Genomic DNA, 17,780 nt, shown 5'->3' on the forward strand with positions numbered 1-17,780 from the left:
TAAAATCGGTGGAATGACCCTTGATCAGTGTTGGGCAGTAACCCATTACGAAGTAATATATTACTGTAATAGTATTACTTTCCACTGTAGTAAGTAGTGTAAGGGATTACAATTTCCAAAACAATAAATATATTATAAAATTTGGTTGCACGTAATTCACAAAATTTTCATCCGACAAAAATTCTTTTGATAACTTTTTGTCAGGTCGGTCTGGAGAGGCTACATACCAAGTTTCATGCAGATCGGCCGCACCGTCTAGGAGGAGTACGAAAAAGCAGGTTTACGATAAATTGCGATTTTTCACGCATAAAAGTCTTGGCGGTAATGGCCGTGGCCTATACCACGTGATTCAACTGGATCCAGTAAACACGTAGATGTATGGTTTTTGAATATCGGGTGGACGGTGTGAGAGTTATAAGGCCAAACGCGTTTTTTCTGCTATAGAGCCACCTAGTGGTGGAAGTGGCAAAAATTTTTGGCCGAGGTCCCTGCAGGGATCGTGCACTAAACTGCACGTATACCTCATTTGATGATGCAGATTTCTGTCATTCAAACAACTCTCAGTTGTAGTTTATACGTGTACAGTTAATGGATACAGGCACAGAGAACTGAATGCTATGTTAGCAACGATTAGCTCCATTAGCGGTTAGCTCCGTTATAGTGTTAATTTTGACAACAAATTCTGATTTAGTCTTAGTCTTTTGAATAACACACCATTTAGTTTTAGTCAAATTTTAGTCATCTGAAATCTTTTAGTCTAATTTTAGTAGACCAAATATTAGCAGATTTTACAGTGTACTTAGTTGACTAAATGTTTCTCCAGAATTTCCGGTCATTGGAAGTATCCATCAGTCTATGGTATTATGGTTTGAATATGCAATACAGACACAGATTTAACGGTTGTAATACAAAACATGTATTTTATTTTATTCTTAATGTCAAAAACACTGACCGTGGCTTTTTCACAAAAGATAATCTCACATAAAATAAGCATAAGGCTTGCTCTCCCTGAAAAATGCTCCCTGAAAAAGATATGCATTCTCCATGAATGATGTGCAATTCATATGACATTCTTTCAAGATGAAGTACAATAGTATAGTGTGCGGGTGAGCTACTTGTTCAAGCGCCAACAATATGTGTACAGGTTTACTTTGTTCAACACAAAAATAGCAAGCGCTTATAGCAAGGAATGAGGCTGTCAGTGCATTTTTGTCCACAAGTCAAGGCCAATGGATACTCTCCGGGCAACAGCCAGTCTCTTTGAATTTTTGTCTTTCATGTTCATACTTTTTCAATCAAATTGCTCATTTTAGTTTTCTTTGGAACTGTTAGTCTCCTATCTACTATCTCCATCATTAGCACAAAGTCCTCAACTTCAATTGTTGTGAGTGGTAAACCTCTGCGTCCTTGGTCTGTTGTTCTGGTGTTGGGTGGTGCTGGGTTGAACTAGCAGCACTAGCTTTATTTCCACTTGGCCCATGGTCATCTTTGTCATCAGACGTCTTCTGTATCTGTGAGGGTGAATAAAGGGGGAATCAAGTTGTGATTTTTTTTCTTTCTTGCCCAATCTCCTCAGAGCTCTGTCTGTCTCTCCCTCTCTCTCTGTCACACACACACACACACACACTTTGTCCAGTCATATACAACACCACAACATATACTATAATAGTACACATTTGATTCAATTTGAGGACACTGAATATTTATACTCATATTAATTCAGCGAGACAATTGTCTAATCAATACAGTTCAGAGGTGGTTTCCTTTAGCTTCTATTTTATTCCAAGTTTAGCGGAAACACGGTGGTTCATCTGATAAAATAACCTTAGCGTGTATGCTTACCTTCGCATGTATTTCTGGATGAGTCGTCTGTAAATGTTCAAGTTGGTTGTGTTTTCCCAGCGATTTTTGCTCCACACAGTTTACAGGCGGTCTTGTTGTCCTTGTTGTCATATGTGAAGTGTGACCAGATGTCAATTCTTCTGCTGCTTCGGCATAGATCAACCTACCCTCAAAGATTCGCTCTGATTGGATTTCTTCCCAACTTGTCCCACAAAAAGAGTAGTTCTGATTGGATCTCTTCTAAACCTCCCTCACATTTTCGTCTAATTTTTATTAGTTGACTAAAGTGTCAGTTATATTTCGTCACAGTTTTCGTCATCATGTCTGACTTTTTATTTCGTTTTTATTTAGTTTTCGTCTGCGAAAAAAGTTTGTTGACAAATATTTTTCGTCATAGTCTTCGTCAACGAAATTAACGTGTACTCTTGGCCAAATTTAGAGCAGAGTTCAGACTGAGTACTAAAGGAGCAGGTAAAAAGGTTCGTTTTGGTGTGTTTTTTTGGGAGCCAAAGTAATATAGTAATATAACAAGTAACATACCATTACTTCTGATAATTTTGATATATAAGTAATAAGTAAGGTAATAGTATTACTTTTTTAAGAAAGTAATTTGTAAAATCTATCTATACAGCCAAACATTCTCCCTAAGATTCTCCCACATAAACAAAGTTAGAAAAGTGTTGGGATATTTCACATTTCAGATTGCTCTCTGTGCTGTTTTGACTGTGCTCTCTTCAATGGTTTAAAGTGGGCTTTTGACTTGCTAAACCAGTACCAATTTTGCAGTTAGTGTGTCAGTGTCCGTTTTCTATTTGCATGTCAAACTAAGAGGTATTCAATGTTCCCTCCCAGAATTTAATGAAACGCTACACTCTCCACCCACACTGATGACATTATTTAGGGGTAAGCTTTTTAAGGCAGGGTGACCCATAACACCTATTCACTGTTAATGGTCAAAGGTAGCTAACCTAAATTTAATATTAATTTAATTAAATAAAATGAATTAGAAAATGTTATCGCAGTGCTGAAATATATTCTAATGTGCAATAAACTTGCAGTTTACTAGATTTGTTTGTGCTGCAGTTAGAGGAACTACCAGTGTATGTGATTATAACAGAGATGCATTTGAAAATCAGTACTATACATTTCTATTAGTGACGACTCATGTGAAACAAGCTGAACTTGTGCTGATGAGGTACAGTATCCCCCTCCAGCTAGCAATGCAAGGGGCTTAAAATGAGCACATACACATATTGCTTGGCCCAGCAATGATTACTGAAGCTGCTTTGCCATTGTTGGCTTTTATACTTAAAACGTCTGAAGCCACAGTGATATTCTTATTGAAGGTTAGTCTAAGTAGCTGCGGTCAGGGCCTGAAACCATCTACATGCAGAATGAAATGCCACATTAATGAATGCGGAAATTAAATTATCTTTTGTGTGTTTTCAGTGAGTGGACAAAATATTTGAATCAAATACAGAATAAAAGCCTGTGGCCTTCATACACTTCCCAAGGATACTAAATGAAACATGCTTTCTCCAAATGTTATTATACTGTGCTGCTGAATTGCAATCTCACTTCTCACGTTGTTAGTGAAAGTACATATTAACAGAGAAAACAATGCCTGCACTCTAATAATAACTTTTAACTAGACAAAGGATTCAAAAGCAGTTTTTCAGTGGATTCAAGTGAGGAATTGAACTGAGATATAGACAGGACTGCAACTAACTATATTTATCATCGCAAAAAAAAGGTCCTTCACAATTTATGAAACCCATGTGAACGCTGTGAACTCTTTATTATTCAGTTCAGATGTTAACCCAACCAAGTTTGGACATTTGATTTTCTGGAGGCCAAACCTCACACTTTTTCCAGTTTAGTTTTATGAAAATAAGGATCTGGTTGAAAAGCAAGGTGTTTGTTTAATAGACAAATTAAAAACACATAAGTTTATTTTTTCAGTCACATTGTGTTATACGTGTATCTACTTACACTAGTCTTCTTAAAAGTCTTAAAAGTCTTTGGAGAGGAAAGATTACAAGGCCAACCAAACAGAATTCAGAATATCCTCTGCTAACTACCAAAGTCTAAGAAGTTCTATGTAAGCATATGACCATCTAAATATTTCTAACCTGCAGTGGCAGCAAAGGAAAATCCATGCGTCCGTTTCCGTGTATTGTTTCTGTGGTTTGAGGACCAGCAGCGTTGTGGTTGGATGTTTAGTTGTAATGTCAGGTGAGCCACCTACATTTTTGTTATCAGGTCTTGCACTCCATTTGTAAGTGTAAGTATTAATAAGTAATTGGAAGAAACCACTGCAGCTGAGTAGTTGATTCATTTACATTACCATAATAGACCTTTTTCATTTCAGTTATGCTTTTCCTACTATGACAAGACTTATGTTACATGTTAGCATTGGCTGGAAGAAGGCCACAATACTTTATCTTACCAGTGTTGAGGTCCTTATACTCCTGGGAAAAGTGCTCATTCTGGTGCACCCATTCCCCGTTGCATTTGAAGAATATCTGTAAGGCGGGTGCGGCTCGACAGTGCAGCTTAATGGGGTTGCTCTTGACGATGTAGGCATCCTCTGGCTCCTGGATGAAGTGTGGCAAGGTGCCCTGCACTGAGGGAAGTGCATCAGGCTGAGCATCACCGGTGGCACCTGCAAACCAACACCTTGGTTATCATCCCACATCTTACACATTTTAGAAGACCAATATTGAAATGAACAATAGCTAATCTGACAGAAACAAAGGCAAGCCAAATACCTTTCAGTTAGATACACAATTTAGCAGTTTCAATTTTCTTTTACAAACAACAGTAAAACAGCAACTGCTTTCAAATTTGAAATGATTGCTTAGTGGACAATGTTTTGAATTCAAAAGTGAACATATACTTTGTAAGCATACACAGCAAAACTGTTCTCTTCAGAGCAATTTGCAGATGAATGAAATCAGAGAAGATCAAGTAGCGAGGAATAAGGAGGGACTGATTACCTAAATTCTGTGGACCCTGAATATCTTATCTCAGCCTGGATTTTGGTCCACACATAAACAGCCTTTGTGCTATCACCAACATGCTACCGTGTCTTTAACGACAATTCACAGCAGATTACCCCCTTTCTTCATCAGTGATGTAGTCTACATGATATGCAGGTATACGTCGTATACCCACAGAAAGGTCAAGGATTTCCATATACTCACTTCCAGAAGCCTGAGGATACGTAAAGATGATTGTTTTGTGACAGAATGATCACACTTTCATTCATAAATTCACCCATGTGTTGTGAGTCATTTAAGAACAACAACACAGTTGATTGGCAGTCATTCTCCGTGCAAACGCATTGGGTGTCGCTCTGGGACGCGTCGCTCTGGGATGGGTGAGTATGAAGCTGGGAGGGAAATATCACAGAAATACTCACTACAAAAAACTAGACTACACCACTGCCCAGTATCCTTCTCAGAATTACACCTTAGTCCCATCAAGACAGCTGCAGCTAAGCTATTCAGTGCCGTAAAAGCCCATGAAAGCTATTATGCCCCACCATCAAATCCAATTCTGTCCCCTGAAATCGAATCGGGCCTATCACTAGCTCTCTCAATCAATGTTGTCCTTGTTAAATGGCTAAATGAATGGATGCAGGTGTAAAGAGAGGCCACATAAACAAACAGGCAGGAAGGTGAATGAATGGAAATAACATGCTAACATTACCTACTGCAGAACCGGTAGATGGCTTTAACATTTTGCTACTAGACACACTTCCTTTAGCTATTCATACCTCCATTATACCCTATTTCCTTTGTGTTCAATTCTTCCTGAATAATGAAAAAAGCAAGGCACTCTAACAGGGCTGCTGCTGATGTAATCTGATACAATCCTCCATTAGGTGGCATAATAAATTACATTGTGTTAGGTATAATATGTAGGATTTTCCTAAAAAACTATGTATAGACTAATACAAAAGTAATTCCCATGAATTATCACGTACGACCCACTGAGTGTCTGTGCAGTGACCCCACCCTCTGCCTCAACAAGTCCTCAAACCATACGACGATATAGGTTGTTTAAAGGAGTGGTTCAAAATTTTGGACATAGGACCTCATTTCCAAGTTAGCCAGTGTGTTATTGCTGCTAGGCTAGCGCAGGTCAATGGTTTATGCTAGCCTGCCACTAAAAACAGTCTTACCCACTCCACAGTACACCCGAGGCAAATAAATTGGTGATTCAGTGTGCATTTACAAATTGTAAAAATAAATGCTACAGATGGGCACCACAAAGTTTCCACAAATTTCCATTGCGAGATCCAGAAAGGAATCAACTGTGGCTTCTTGCTGCAGGCTTGGACATCAAGACACTGGTGGAGACTCAAGTGGCGAATGTGTGGTCATCATTTTAGACCAGACGACTTTAAAAAACCCCGCAATCTAAAGAACCACAAGTCACTGACAACGAATGCGGTTCCATCTGTCTTTCCAAATGCACCAACAGCTACTGATGAACAGGTAATAACTTTTGGTAGGCTACTCTAGCTAATAAAGCTAGCCCCTTTCATAACGTTAGCCTAGCTGCTATTAATAGATCGAGACTGACAACGTTAGTGGCAATAACGTTACAGTTCAATGCATTGTGGAGAGTGACGTTAGCTAACAGTATAGCTACATTCTTGGTAGATACCTGGCTGGGCTAACCGTTCAAACGTGGCCATAGTACTATCTTGTTGATTCCTTCATGCAATGTGCTCTGCTTTTCAAGCAATGAGTGACCAAGGGGGTAAGCTTCGCTTCAGAACTCGAACCTCCTATGGCGCCATTTTGATGCTACAAGAGATCACCTCCCGTTAGCATTCCACTGACTAGCATTCATTTTGACGTCACTTGACAGCGAATAACTTTACATCTGAAGCGTTTAAAGACTTTATTTGTCCATTGTTTATTTCTAAAGAAACACGAAAATGTATAAAAGGCTCCATAACCTTGTATCTCATCTTATGGCTCCGTAGCAGACGTTTTTGTAAAAATAGGCTAACGATGGTGTCACATAGTAGAGGAATTACCGTATAGTACAGGAGAAGCTCGCAAGCAGTTTCGACTTACATGAGCTGTTTAGGTTTAATTTCTAATGTTAACTAGCATTTTAGTTAGCAATAATTAGCCTGTGCCCATGTTATCTCCTTATACCTACGCTCTCCGTCTCTGCAAGATTGGGGATGATTGAGATTTCTCTTGGCACAGCTACCAGAACACTTACAACTTTCTGACACGTTGCTCACCTCACATTTACGTTGTCTCTCTCAGCTTGAGGCTGCGCAGTAAAGCTAGCGATCACCGGAAAAGTGCTTCTAAAAGCCTTCACTGGTCTCCGTCCAGAGCAACGGGATCTGTTGGTCCATTCTTATATACTGTCTATGTGAGTGACTTTGGCAGGTAAATAAACTTGCGAGATTGTCATGGAAACCGGCTTCCTCGGTAGCCTAGATCAGTGGTTCCCAACCTGGGGTCCGGGCACCCCCAGGGGGGGCGGCAAAGATCACAGGGGGGGCACGAGTCTTTATCTGGTTTGAGGTTGAGGTAAAAAAAAAATATTTGCACGTTAAACAAATTATGATAATACGCTAGAATATTTAATGTATACAAAAGTCTGTATGAAAACTATATATTTTGTTGTATCCTTGTTTTTCCTGCCACCACGGCATCACTATTTTATGAATAAAACATGGCGGAGAAACGTAACAGTGCTGATAACTGCTCTGTATCAAAAACGAAAGTAAGGCTCTATCTCGAGAGTTACCTCAACTTTGGTTTCGGGGGGGGAAAAAAGGTTGGGAACCACTGGCCTAGATAATATCAATCCGCTGCTGCCGTAGCCTATGTCTACTACCAATTACAGGGAACAAAGTATTACTATTGCAATGCGATGCAAGGGTAGTTTTATTTCTAACATTAATCTATCAACACAGACATTTACATTGATAGTCTGGCGTTATAATTTATTTGGGTGTACTGTGGAGTGGGTAAGACTGTTTTTAGTGGCAGGCTAGCATGAACCGTTGACTCACGCTAGCCTAGTTCCAGCAAACTCTGCAACTAGAAGGACTGGATGAAACGTGTTGAAAACGGTCTCGACTGATAAATAACATACTAGCTAACTTCGTATTGAGGTCCTATGTCCAAAATTCTGAACCACCCCTTTAATTCTATCCTCTAATTGCAATTTTAAACAAATTGTTAATGTGAAACGGTCAAAGTTTGGTTAGGTTTAGGCACAAAAACTAAATGGTGTAGGTTTACGCAACAAAACTACTGAGTTAAGTTTAGAAAAAGGTTGTGGTTTGGGTTGAAACCATTACATTTGTTAGATTACTTAACTTCCGGTTACGCACGTGACAGAATGTGACGCAGTTTAACAAAAACTCGCCGTTTATTTTTATTTTCAAACAGGACATGATTGGTGATTGATTGTTGTCATGCTATTGTTAATTTTGTGTAATAAGAGCTCTCTCTCTTGTATCTATGTAGTGCAGGTTCTGTTTGTGTCTGCATATTTTTCACTGCTTTTATTGTTGATTGTATTTTCAATGCTTTTATTCTTAACGTCTTGTACTTTTAACTATTGCCCGCCCGGGGACTACAGATGAAAATTTGCCTTTCTGGCTAACTCTGGCCTATTTCAGGAATGTTATTAATATGTCACTGTCAAATAAAGTAATAATAATAAACTTCCTTAGGTGACATATGTAAAAATGTCATGTTTAAGAATAAACACTTGTTGCATGCAAAGATTTTGCTGTAAAAGCAAGTATATGACATGGAACAGTATTGTCCATATATCACCATGTGGAGGCAAGCTACTATGCCAGCTAATATAAGCTGTTTTCCCCACACACTGAGGTTGTCTATCTCAGCTCTTTGCTGTATAAATAACAACACCATCTGCATCAAATAGAGCCTATTTCTTTTTGTCTTTCTTTTTTAAAATGAACAGTTTATTATGACACCTTGCATTCTCATCTTTAGGCAAACTTGAATTCTCAAGAACTTTGTGTAATCTGGTGCAACATATGCTTTTTTAACACGTATCTGTTGGAGGGCTATTTTCAACGGAACATCGCTGGTGCCTGTCTGGGCTGTGACTCCAGCAGACTTTGGAGGAGTTTTTTCCAAGAGCAACGTTTTTCTTCCTAAGCGCACACTAATAAGAAAACCAAAACAACACTTGCATCACGTTTTAACAGCAGATATGTATATGCAGAATGTATATCATTCAGTATATCACACGTTGAATTTCAATTTTGCTATATAAATATATAAGTGGAGTACTTATAAGCAGTGTGGATAAATATGTTATAATTTTACTGTATGTTGGATTATATAGTCCTCCGTGGATAAGAACATTTTTGAACTAGTTAGATTAATAAGATTTATGCAACCTGTGATGAGCGATTACAAGTAGACATTGCTTAATTTTAAGGGGTCAAGTCAAAGAGTTTGGGAACCACTATGCTATGGGCTTCACAATCACCAGACCACAAATCAATTGAACACCTATGAGAGGTTTTAAAGCGATGTGTAAAAAAGGTATCCCCACCACCATCATCAACCACCACCATCATCAAAATGAGGAAACATCTTTTGGAAGAATGCTGTTCATTCTACTTACATTTTCACCCAATGGTGTCTATAGTATATACTGTATTGTACACATTGTATTAACCCAATCAATTCTTTTTTAATCAGTTTTCACTCGCGTGCACCAAAATCATGGCGGACATTCATCTTCCATGACCGCAGAAACTGGCATATTAGGGAAGTTTTGTCTCTAAAGTTTATAACAATTGAATTTCTAGAAAATGGATACTACAGTTGCGCTTTCTGTCTTCAGTGAAAGCATACAACCGTTAGTTTGTTTGTTAGTACCTATTTTTTTGTATACAGTATGGTTACCTAGCAACCGAGGCTTGAAGAAACCAAGTGGTAAATAGTTGTTCAACTTCCTGAAAGAACTGCCAGGTGAGTGGTCAGTACGCTTACCTATGGTATGGGAGTTTGGAGTTTGATTCCCCTGTGTGGTGATCTTATTTTTTTAAATTTGGATTGGATAATTTGCATGCAATTGCGCAAGTCAGGACCCGCGAACACAAATTTTTTTTTTGCAGGGTGGTAGGGGAAGACTCATGAATATGCCTGCTCTGGTTGGGTTGGTTAGGTTTAGGCAAGAGGAGTGGGATTGGTTATGGTTAGGGTAAGAATGTCAGGGCGATAATATTCCAAAAACGCGTAATACATGAGTAGTATGGATAACTGTGTGTAAATATATGCCAAGGTACTGTAAATGCACAGGTGTGCAAATAGCATACATTGATATTTGTACCAGACGGGGTATTAATAGAACACATTGCTGTGTGCACCGGCGGGGTACTAATAGTATTCATTTCTAATTGCACCAGGGTACAAATAGCATACACTGCTAATTGTACCAGGGGTGCAAATAGCATACACTGCTAATTGTACCAGGGGTGCAAATAACATACACTTCTAATTGTACCAGTGTACAAATAGCATAGTGCTAATTGTACCAGGGGTGCAAATAGCATACACTGCTAATTGTACCAGGGGTGCAAATAGCCTCACCCTAATATAATCCTTAGAGGATTACTATCCAGTATATTTGAAAAACAGGCACCACCATTAACCAGTCTGTTTTGTTTTATTAAAATATTTTTAGTTAAACCTCTTTTTTGTCTTTAGCCTGTTAATTACCGATGTCAGAAACAGAAGCATGAATGCCAGTGCTGACTACAGATCACGAAAAGTTTTTTTGCTTTCACAAATATATACATATATATGGAAACCTGCTTATAAAACTGAAATTGTTCAACGAGAAAGAAACGCTGCTTCAACATAACTTAAAGATCTAACACATTTAATGGTTGGGGCATGTAATTCTCCTCCATCCAACACCTTCCTCCCCACTGAGCATCCTTACTCTAATGAGCTAATTGCTGCTATGATGAATAAAAGTAACCCAACGCCACCGAGCCAAAACGGGCCTCTCCTTTCACTCTTTATCACATTGCACAACAGCTAATGATGTGCCATGTCCTTTTCTCTGAATGTTTAAACATTCAGCACATTCAAAGGTAGCAGATAATTGGAACAAGGTGACAATCCACGCTCCATAAACCTGGAGCCATAGTGTTCGCTGCTCCACTCATGATGGATGCTCATAAATATCAGCTTTAATGAAGGAAATGACTGTGCCGCCAATAAGTCAGTCATTTCCTCATTACGCTGGTTAATTTTAACACTGCCTCTAAAATGCTCCCTCACCCTATCTGCTGCCACTCACAGGTTTCCACCTGACTTACCATGAGGCTCAGTGCAGTGGACCTGCAGCTGATGAATGCCCTGGGTATCAATATGCATACAGGGACAAAGATTACATGGCGGTGGTACTGTTGGCTCAGGCAGGCTGACAATGCCTGGGAGCCAGGGGACGATGTTGAACAAAAAACTGATTCAAATCTACACCCTCTAAGAGACATGCCAGGCAATATGCACTACATGGCCTGTTTGGATATGCAAGGAAGGATAGTGCAGATTGAGATTGAGTTATGCAGCTTCAAAAGAGCAGGTTTGGACTTTTGAAATATTGACCGCAAAACCATTCCTTATGAAACAAGCTTTTCAAGTGTTCATTACATCCCACAATACAAAGGTGATGGACCACAAACAACATATTGACAAGTTTGTGAAGTTGAATCTGAGGTCATGGGGTCATTGGTGGCATTTAAATATGCTCAGCCAATTTCTATGCAAACCTGCATGTCATGATGGTGTAGGGGTGGACAAACTACACAACTGATCTCAGACAAGGTCCTGTACTGATAAGAAGACTTGAGAGACTTGTTACGGGTGTGAATGAACACAATAGTCGACATCAAGACAACAAATAGTTTTTGTGCCCTCTACCTCCCTCCTTCCCCACTCCCAGTTTCTTGTTGCACTGTTAGGTCATCTTGATGTTGATACAATAAAAAAAGAAAAACATCTGAAGCAGCAAAAGAAACTGGGACTTTTCTCAAAGAGGTCAAGTGCGTCTTGCAACCAGGCGACCCATTGTGATACATTCTGCATCATCTCAGGGGTGTCTACTTCAGATCTTAAAAATGTGTTTGAGACAGACCAGTTGGTGCAAAAAACGTTTTCACAAGGCTTTAGATGTTTTGTGTAAAAAGTCTGCATTTTGGTAAGAAGTGTTCAAAGGGAAGGAGTTCGTAAAAATTTGTACAGACATTAATGGTCTCCAGAGGGCGAATCCTAATCACAATGATGATCCTCTGAGGCCATCAGATTTTTTTAATGAACTGTCACGACAACTGTTGGATAGATTGCCATGAAATTAAGGACACGTTCCTTACATGATGAACGGCAGTTGACGGCAGTGCGCCGGTGCAGAATTAAACAACAATGTTAAACTGCCAATCAGATAAATGTACTTGTTAATACAAGGTGCCAGAATGTAGTTCTGGACTGTTCCAGCCCCACTTCAACCCCTTCACAGGCCCCGGTAAAGGCTTTGGCAAAAGTGAGGAAACTAACTAATCCCCCTAAGAGGAAAGGTGAGAAAACAACCATAGTTTTATTCTTTTTTGAAAGAAGAATTTAAGGAGTAAATTAACCAATTAACCAATGCCTATTAGGGATGGGCATTCAATTAAATTTTCTTCGTCGATCGTCGAGAGAATTAACGATCGACTATTGATTAATCATTCATATTTTTATATTAAAATTCAATATTTATTTAACTTTTTATAAATTAAAAATGCAATCCTCGATGAGATCTTAATTACAAGAAGAACAACTTGTGGCAGTTAAACTGGAGATTATAGATATAGATTATAGATATATGCGCTGTGGTGCAGCGCTCTGAAGCAGCAGAACCTGCAGCTGCGAGCCGGCGTTCTTAAACAGAATGTAACTCAAAACTATCCAAGACACGGGACAAAGCCTAATAAAAAATAACCAGTAGGCTAACTCAGATACAACTTCTGCATCAGTCTACTGATGTTTATTGAGAAAGATAAGCATGTTGACATGATCTGGGGTCATAATCGACTGCTACCTGGTGACCGTCAGTCCAGCCGCCGAAAAGAGCCGTGTTGCCGGGATGCACAGACCTCAATCCGCGCTAACTTGGCCAGTCCGGGGAACCTTATTCCGTTCTTCATAGTGAGTTTCTACCAGTCTGGTGATGGTACATCGTGACAAAATGTGATATGCTGGTTCCAATATCCATGTCAATGAACTTGCAGGTCCCTTGGGTAATCTGCTCGTTGTGCATCGCAGCTCCTCCGTGCTAACGCCGAGTTTATGCTAGGTTGAGACTGAGAGCAGGATGCACCGCGGCGGCCACCAACATTAACCAGGGTCAGATTCACTCCCAAGCCATGCCTACCCTTTACAGACAGACAGTGAGACGATCAACTCAACAAGTGTGTTTTATTGTCATTTCAACCATATACAAGAAAAAACATTTCACTGTGGCTCAAGTGGTGTTACACATTTAAAACATGCTTTTTTTTGGCCACAGCTGATACATTATCCGGACTTCTTTCAGCGGATTGATTGAGAGTGAACAGAACTGTGTCCATGGCAACGCTCTGCTATGCTTGGCAACGGTGTGTTATCCTTGGCAACGGTGTGTTATCCTTAGCAGCGGTCTGTTATCAAGAAATAACAGACCGCATTCTACATTAGAATTCAACCAAGCCATGTAATAAGTAAGGGATAATGTAGAGCGAGGCGGTTGTTATAGCAAATACAACCCCGACAGGGTGATCAGGACTGAGCAGGTCTTGAATCAGCCATTACATGGCTACTTACCAAATAAATCAATAATTTGACTAATAACTTGACAAAATATTGATTTAAATGGGAGTTTATTGATTTAAATACGATTGTATTGCTTCCACTAGAGAAAATAGTCCGTTCCGTCTCTATGGTTGGAATCCTGCGTCCATAGCAACGTAAAAACTCTGTAATGCAATCCTTCGTCTATTAGCTACTCAACACCACCTTACGGGCTGTGGTAGTAGCCCTATATTTTTTGGGGTGCTGCCGTGGTGGACAAATGACCCAGCTGCTGTTTTAATCACTGCAGGAACAACATGACAAAACATTAGCTGAAGCGTTGTAGTGAGCTAGCGGGCTATCGGCAGCTCTAATTTACATTAAACTGAACATTTCTGTTGACGGTGAAGTGAGACACGGTGAATGGCTTCTTTGGGAATATTTATGTGGACGTTTATGTCCTCATTCATCTCGTTTCCTTTTTGCAGAGCCGCTGCATGTTGACACACCTGTAAGTTAACGTTAAACAAGTTGCAATGTAAGCTAACTAATTAGCGTTGTTGTCCGTACGGCTGTTACTGCGTAGCTAGCGATCATAGACGGTATAGAAAGATACTAGCGATAGACGCTCATCAGATCTGCTGTCATTGCTTGAATTGGAGGACAGAAGTTGCTCCACGTTTCCCCACTTTTTGCCACAGCTGATTATCCGGACTTCTTTCAGCGGATTGATTGATAGCTGTCCTCCAGAGGAACAGAACTGCGTCCATGGCAACGCTCTGCTTTTGCATGGCAACGGTGTGTTATCCTTAGCAGCGGTCTGTTATCAAGAAATAACAGAATTCAACCAAGCCATGTAATAAAAGACGGCTAACACATAGCTACTAGCATTAGCTCTTGGTGGGCTGTGGTATAAACATCGAGTATAAACACAGCCGTACATTTGCGTGGGATGTAGCTAGAATTGTCGGCATTTTACAGTCACAAACTCCACCAGCAGTTACTGTACGTACACACCGCCGCCGACTTGAGCTGCAAAGAAGCTCTGGCCGCCCTGTCAAGGACGCTTGTCAAAAAGTACGGGGAAGCTGTTTGACGCTTTGGCCGCTCTGACGTGGCAGCATTCTTCGTTCATGTTCAACACACGATTGAAGACAAAGCACAAGCAGCCACTGCACGGCCAATACACTGACACTAGAAACCTTTTATAAATTACATATATAAGGACAGAATTTGTATTGTTTGTTGGTCGCAGCGGTGTCTGTTAGCAGTTAGCTCACTCGTTAGCCGCTGAACCGCAGCAGAATGCAGGCAGAGCGAGCAGCCGCCAGCTGTTGACCCGTGCAGGACTTCACCGTGAGCGGACTGTTTAGAGACCATGTGACGGCACGTTAACTGGTCCCTAAACACAAACAACGTCTTATCATAAGTGATAGGGGAACCCAGCAACGGCGATTATGAGATTTCCCTAACTAATGTCTTGGTAGGAACAAAAGTTTACATCATATGTTTCTCCAGAATCAGCCAGCGAGAAGGACGTCTATATTCCGATTGGTTGCTGCAGTTTGCCTCTGCTTGCCGCTGAACCGTGTCATAGCTCATTACCATAAAGTTGACCAGAGTTCAACTTTCTGATTGACGCTCAAAACGCCCAAAACGCGACGCCGACAGATTTGACGCTCCTTGCAGCTGAGAGAAGCCAGCTTCCATTGAAAATGAATGACTTCCGGTATCTTTAGACGCTCAAGTTGGCAGCGGTGTGTACGTACAGTTAGCAGTTAGTTGGATACAAATCACCCCATTTCTGCAACAGGCAGTCCGGGGTAACACAGCCCACCTCCACTAGTAGTCTTACCCGGTGACAGCAGGCTGGATTGTCCACAGCAATATTTCCACAACAACAAAAACACAGCACAGCAGTCTCTGAACTGGCGTTGGGAGTTTCGTTGAAGTTGGATGTAGTCCAGTTTGTTTAATGAGCGGACACTTGCAAGCAGGATTGGTGAACAGATGGCTGGCTAGCGTTAGCTTTCCACCTCGTTCAACGCTCCCCGCTGATGAGGTTACTTTACCGGCCACAGTATTGCGTCTGTAATAAAGTGTCCTGCATATTCTCCGATGTGTTCCAATTTATCCCAGTGGTACACATGTGTGGTAATTTGAATGCACATAATTGTTGTTCTAAAATTTCCGTCGGGATGAACAGTTTCTGCTCCTGCTGAGAAGCTAAGCAAGGCGGACACTCGTTTTTCCTCGGCAATCTCCGGAAAAAGCCGACAGTCCAACCCCCTTTGGGCTATGCGGAAGTGGCTCCTAATACAGGCTGTAGTCTTTTGCCTCTGGGCAAAAATCGTCATTTTGCGTCATCTGAGGTTTTGATTGTTTTTCAAAAGGTAAAAATAACTTTTCTACTTTTGTTTTGAAGTGAGAAAGACGAGATCTTCATGGCAATCCAAAATTAAATGGAGTCAACAACAACAAAGGCCCTAACGGCTTCACAAAAATGTAACTGTGTCTTAAAGATTCTCTGGCTTCTCTGGGATAATCTAGTTCAGATTTGTCTACGTATAATGGTTTTTGATCTAGACCTTTTTTGTAAAGCCATGAAATCTCCCATTTTTTCCATTTTCCCAAATAAAATAAAGATTTCACAAATCTGCCTGTAGCAAGGGATCGACACTAATGGTTGCCCTTAGCAACCAGACTGAGTCAATTGGCAACCATTTCGTGGCCTCTGGTTGCCCTTTTGGCAACCACCTGTTCAATATTTGTGTTTTTCTTAATATATAAAAACAAGTAAAAACTTACAAAACTGGAAAATCTTATTTCAAAAGAAGTAAATATTTTATTTGGATGTCTCCTTAAAGTTTAAACACTATGTTCGTGCACAACACAATATTTCAACTGTTGTGAGACAGCTTTCCACACGGGCGCATTTGCCGTGAAAAGATACAGGCAATGCCAATTTCTGTTCACGTTAACGGCGTATGTTAAAATCCGTTGGTAATATGGCACCGGTGTATGGGATTATTTTTGTGACTTCCAAGCAAAACTTCTCAAGTTTCAAACAAAAAACACTAACTCAAGCATACAAATTGTTTTTATTTGTTTGATATTATGTCCTTTTGTTTACAGTTCCCTCTGCTTCTTTCTCAATGATCAGTCTTTTGCTCTCTCCATCACATTTGCAGTTTTTCTCCCAGCTTTCTCGTTTGCGCTTCTAAAGTCTTTGTCTTCAATTGACCCTTTGCTAAGCCACACCCGAAAACCGCCACAGGCCAATTGTGGCTTAGCAACCGTAACTAGGCGCAGGAGGTCTGTCAAGTAGGTCTGGCAAACTCAATTCCTTTTGATTTGGATAAAATGTTTTCATTAAAAATCTTTTAATTTTATTTGGAAAACGTTATATCCATGAATGTAAATGGTCTGAAAGAAAACTGAATATTCATTTAAAGATGACATGGAATTATATTTTGTAACTTTAATAGGACAAGAAAAACAATGACTCTAAACATTTACAATGACTTACAACCTCTTTAATGTTAACTCCATGGGCCCCTTTTTCATGTATGTACTGTATGTATGCATTTAATGTTTTCAATGTGTATGTGTATCTGTACTTGAATAATAAAATTTTGTGAAGACAAAAAAAAAACATGAGTTGTCGGCAAGGCTAGCTTACAATGTTTCGGACTGTCTGCTTGACCTAACTGCATTTTAATATACTACATTTATACACCAAACCTATAGTAGGCCTAGCTAGGCTACGTGCAGAACATTGTATGTTATTTCAGAAGTGAAAGAATGGCTTTTGTTGTTGATTTGCATTACCCTGAGTTCAAGGAGAGGGTGCACTCACTCGTTATGCTTGCTCGTCTGAATCAGAGCCACTCATGACAACGTAGCCGGCTGATTCGAGGGATTTACTGACTCCCGCGAGAACTCACGAGTCATCAACAACTCACAAGTCATCGAGGGCTCGTGAGTTCTCGAGTGAATCCCATGGCTTCCGGCTTTGAGTCTGCGGGTCGGGAACTGTCTCTCTGCTCACTCAGGCACTTGAGTTGACTTGTGGAGTTGCTGTTG

At 40.2% G+C, this 17,780-nt stretch overlaps 1 protein-coding gene across 4 annotated transcripts in view; it reads right to left on the bottom strand.

Annotated features, from left to right (window-relative positions):
* The window catches only part of unc5db (unc-5 netrin receptor Db), a 358,970-nt gene that overhangs the window by 183,700 nt on the left and 157,490 nt on the right, over positions 1–17,780 (bottom strand). For all 4 annotated transcript variants that reach the window (XM_028577296.1, XM_028577298.1, XM_028577295.1 and 1 more), the window contains one exon: positions 4,292–4,507. In XM_028577296.1, coding sequence (XP_028433097.1) covers positions 4,292–4,507 — 216 coding nt within the window. The remainder of the gene's footprint in view (positions 1–4,291; positions 4,508–17,780) is intronic.

Source organism: Perca flavescens, chromosome 5 (genome assembly GCF_004354835.1).
Source record: "Perca flavescens isolate YP-PL-M2 chromosome 5, PFLA_1.0, whole genome shotgun sequence".
Lineage (NCBI taxonomy): Eukaryota > Metazoa > Chordata > Actinopteri > Perciformes > Percidae > Perca > Perca flavescens.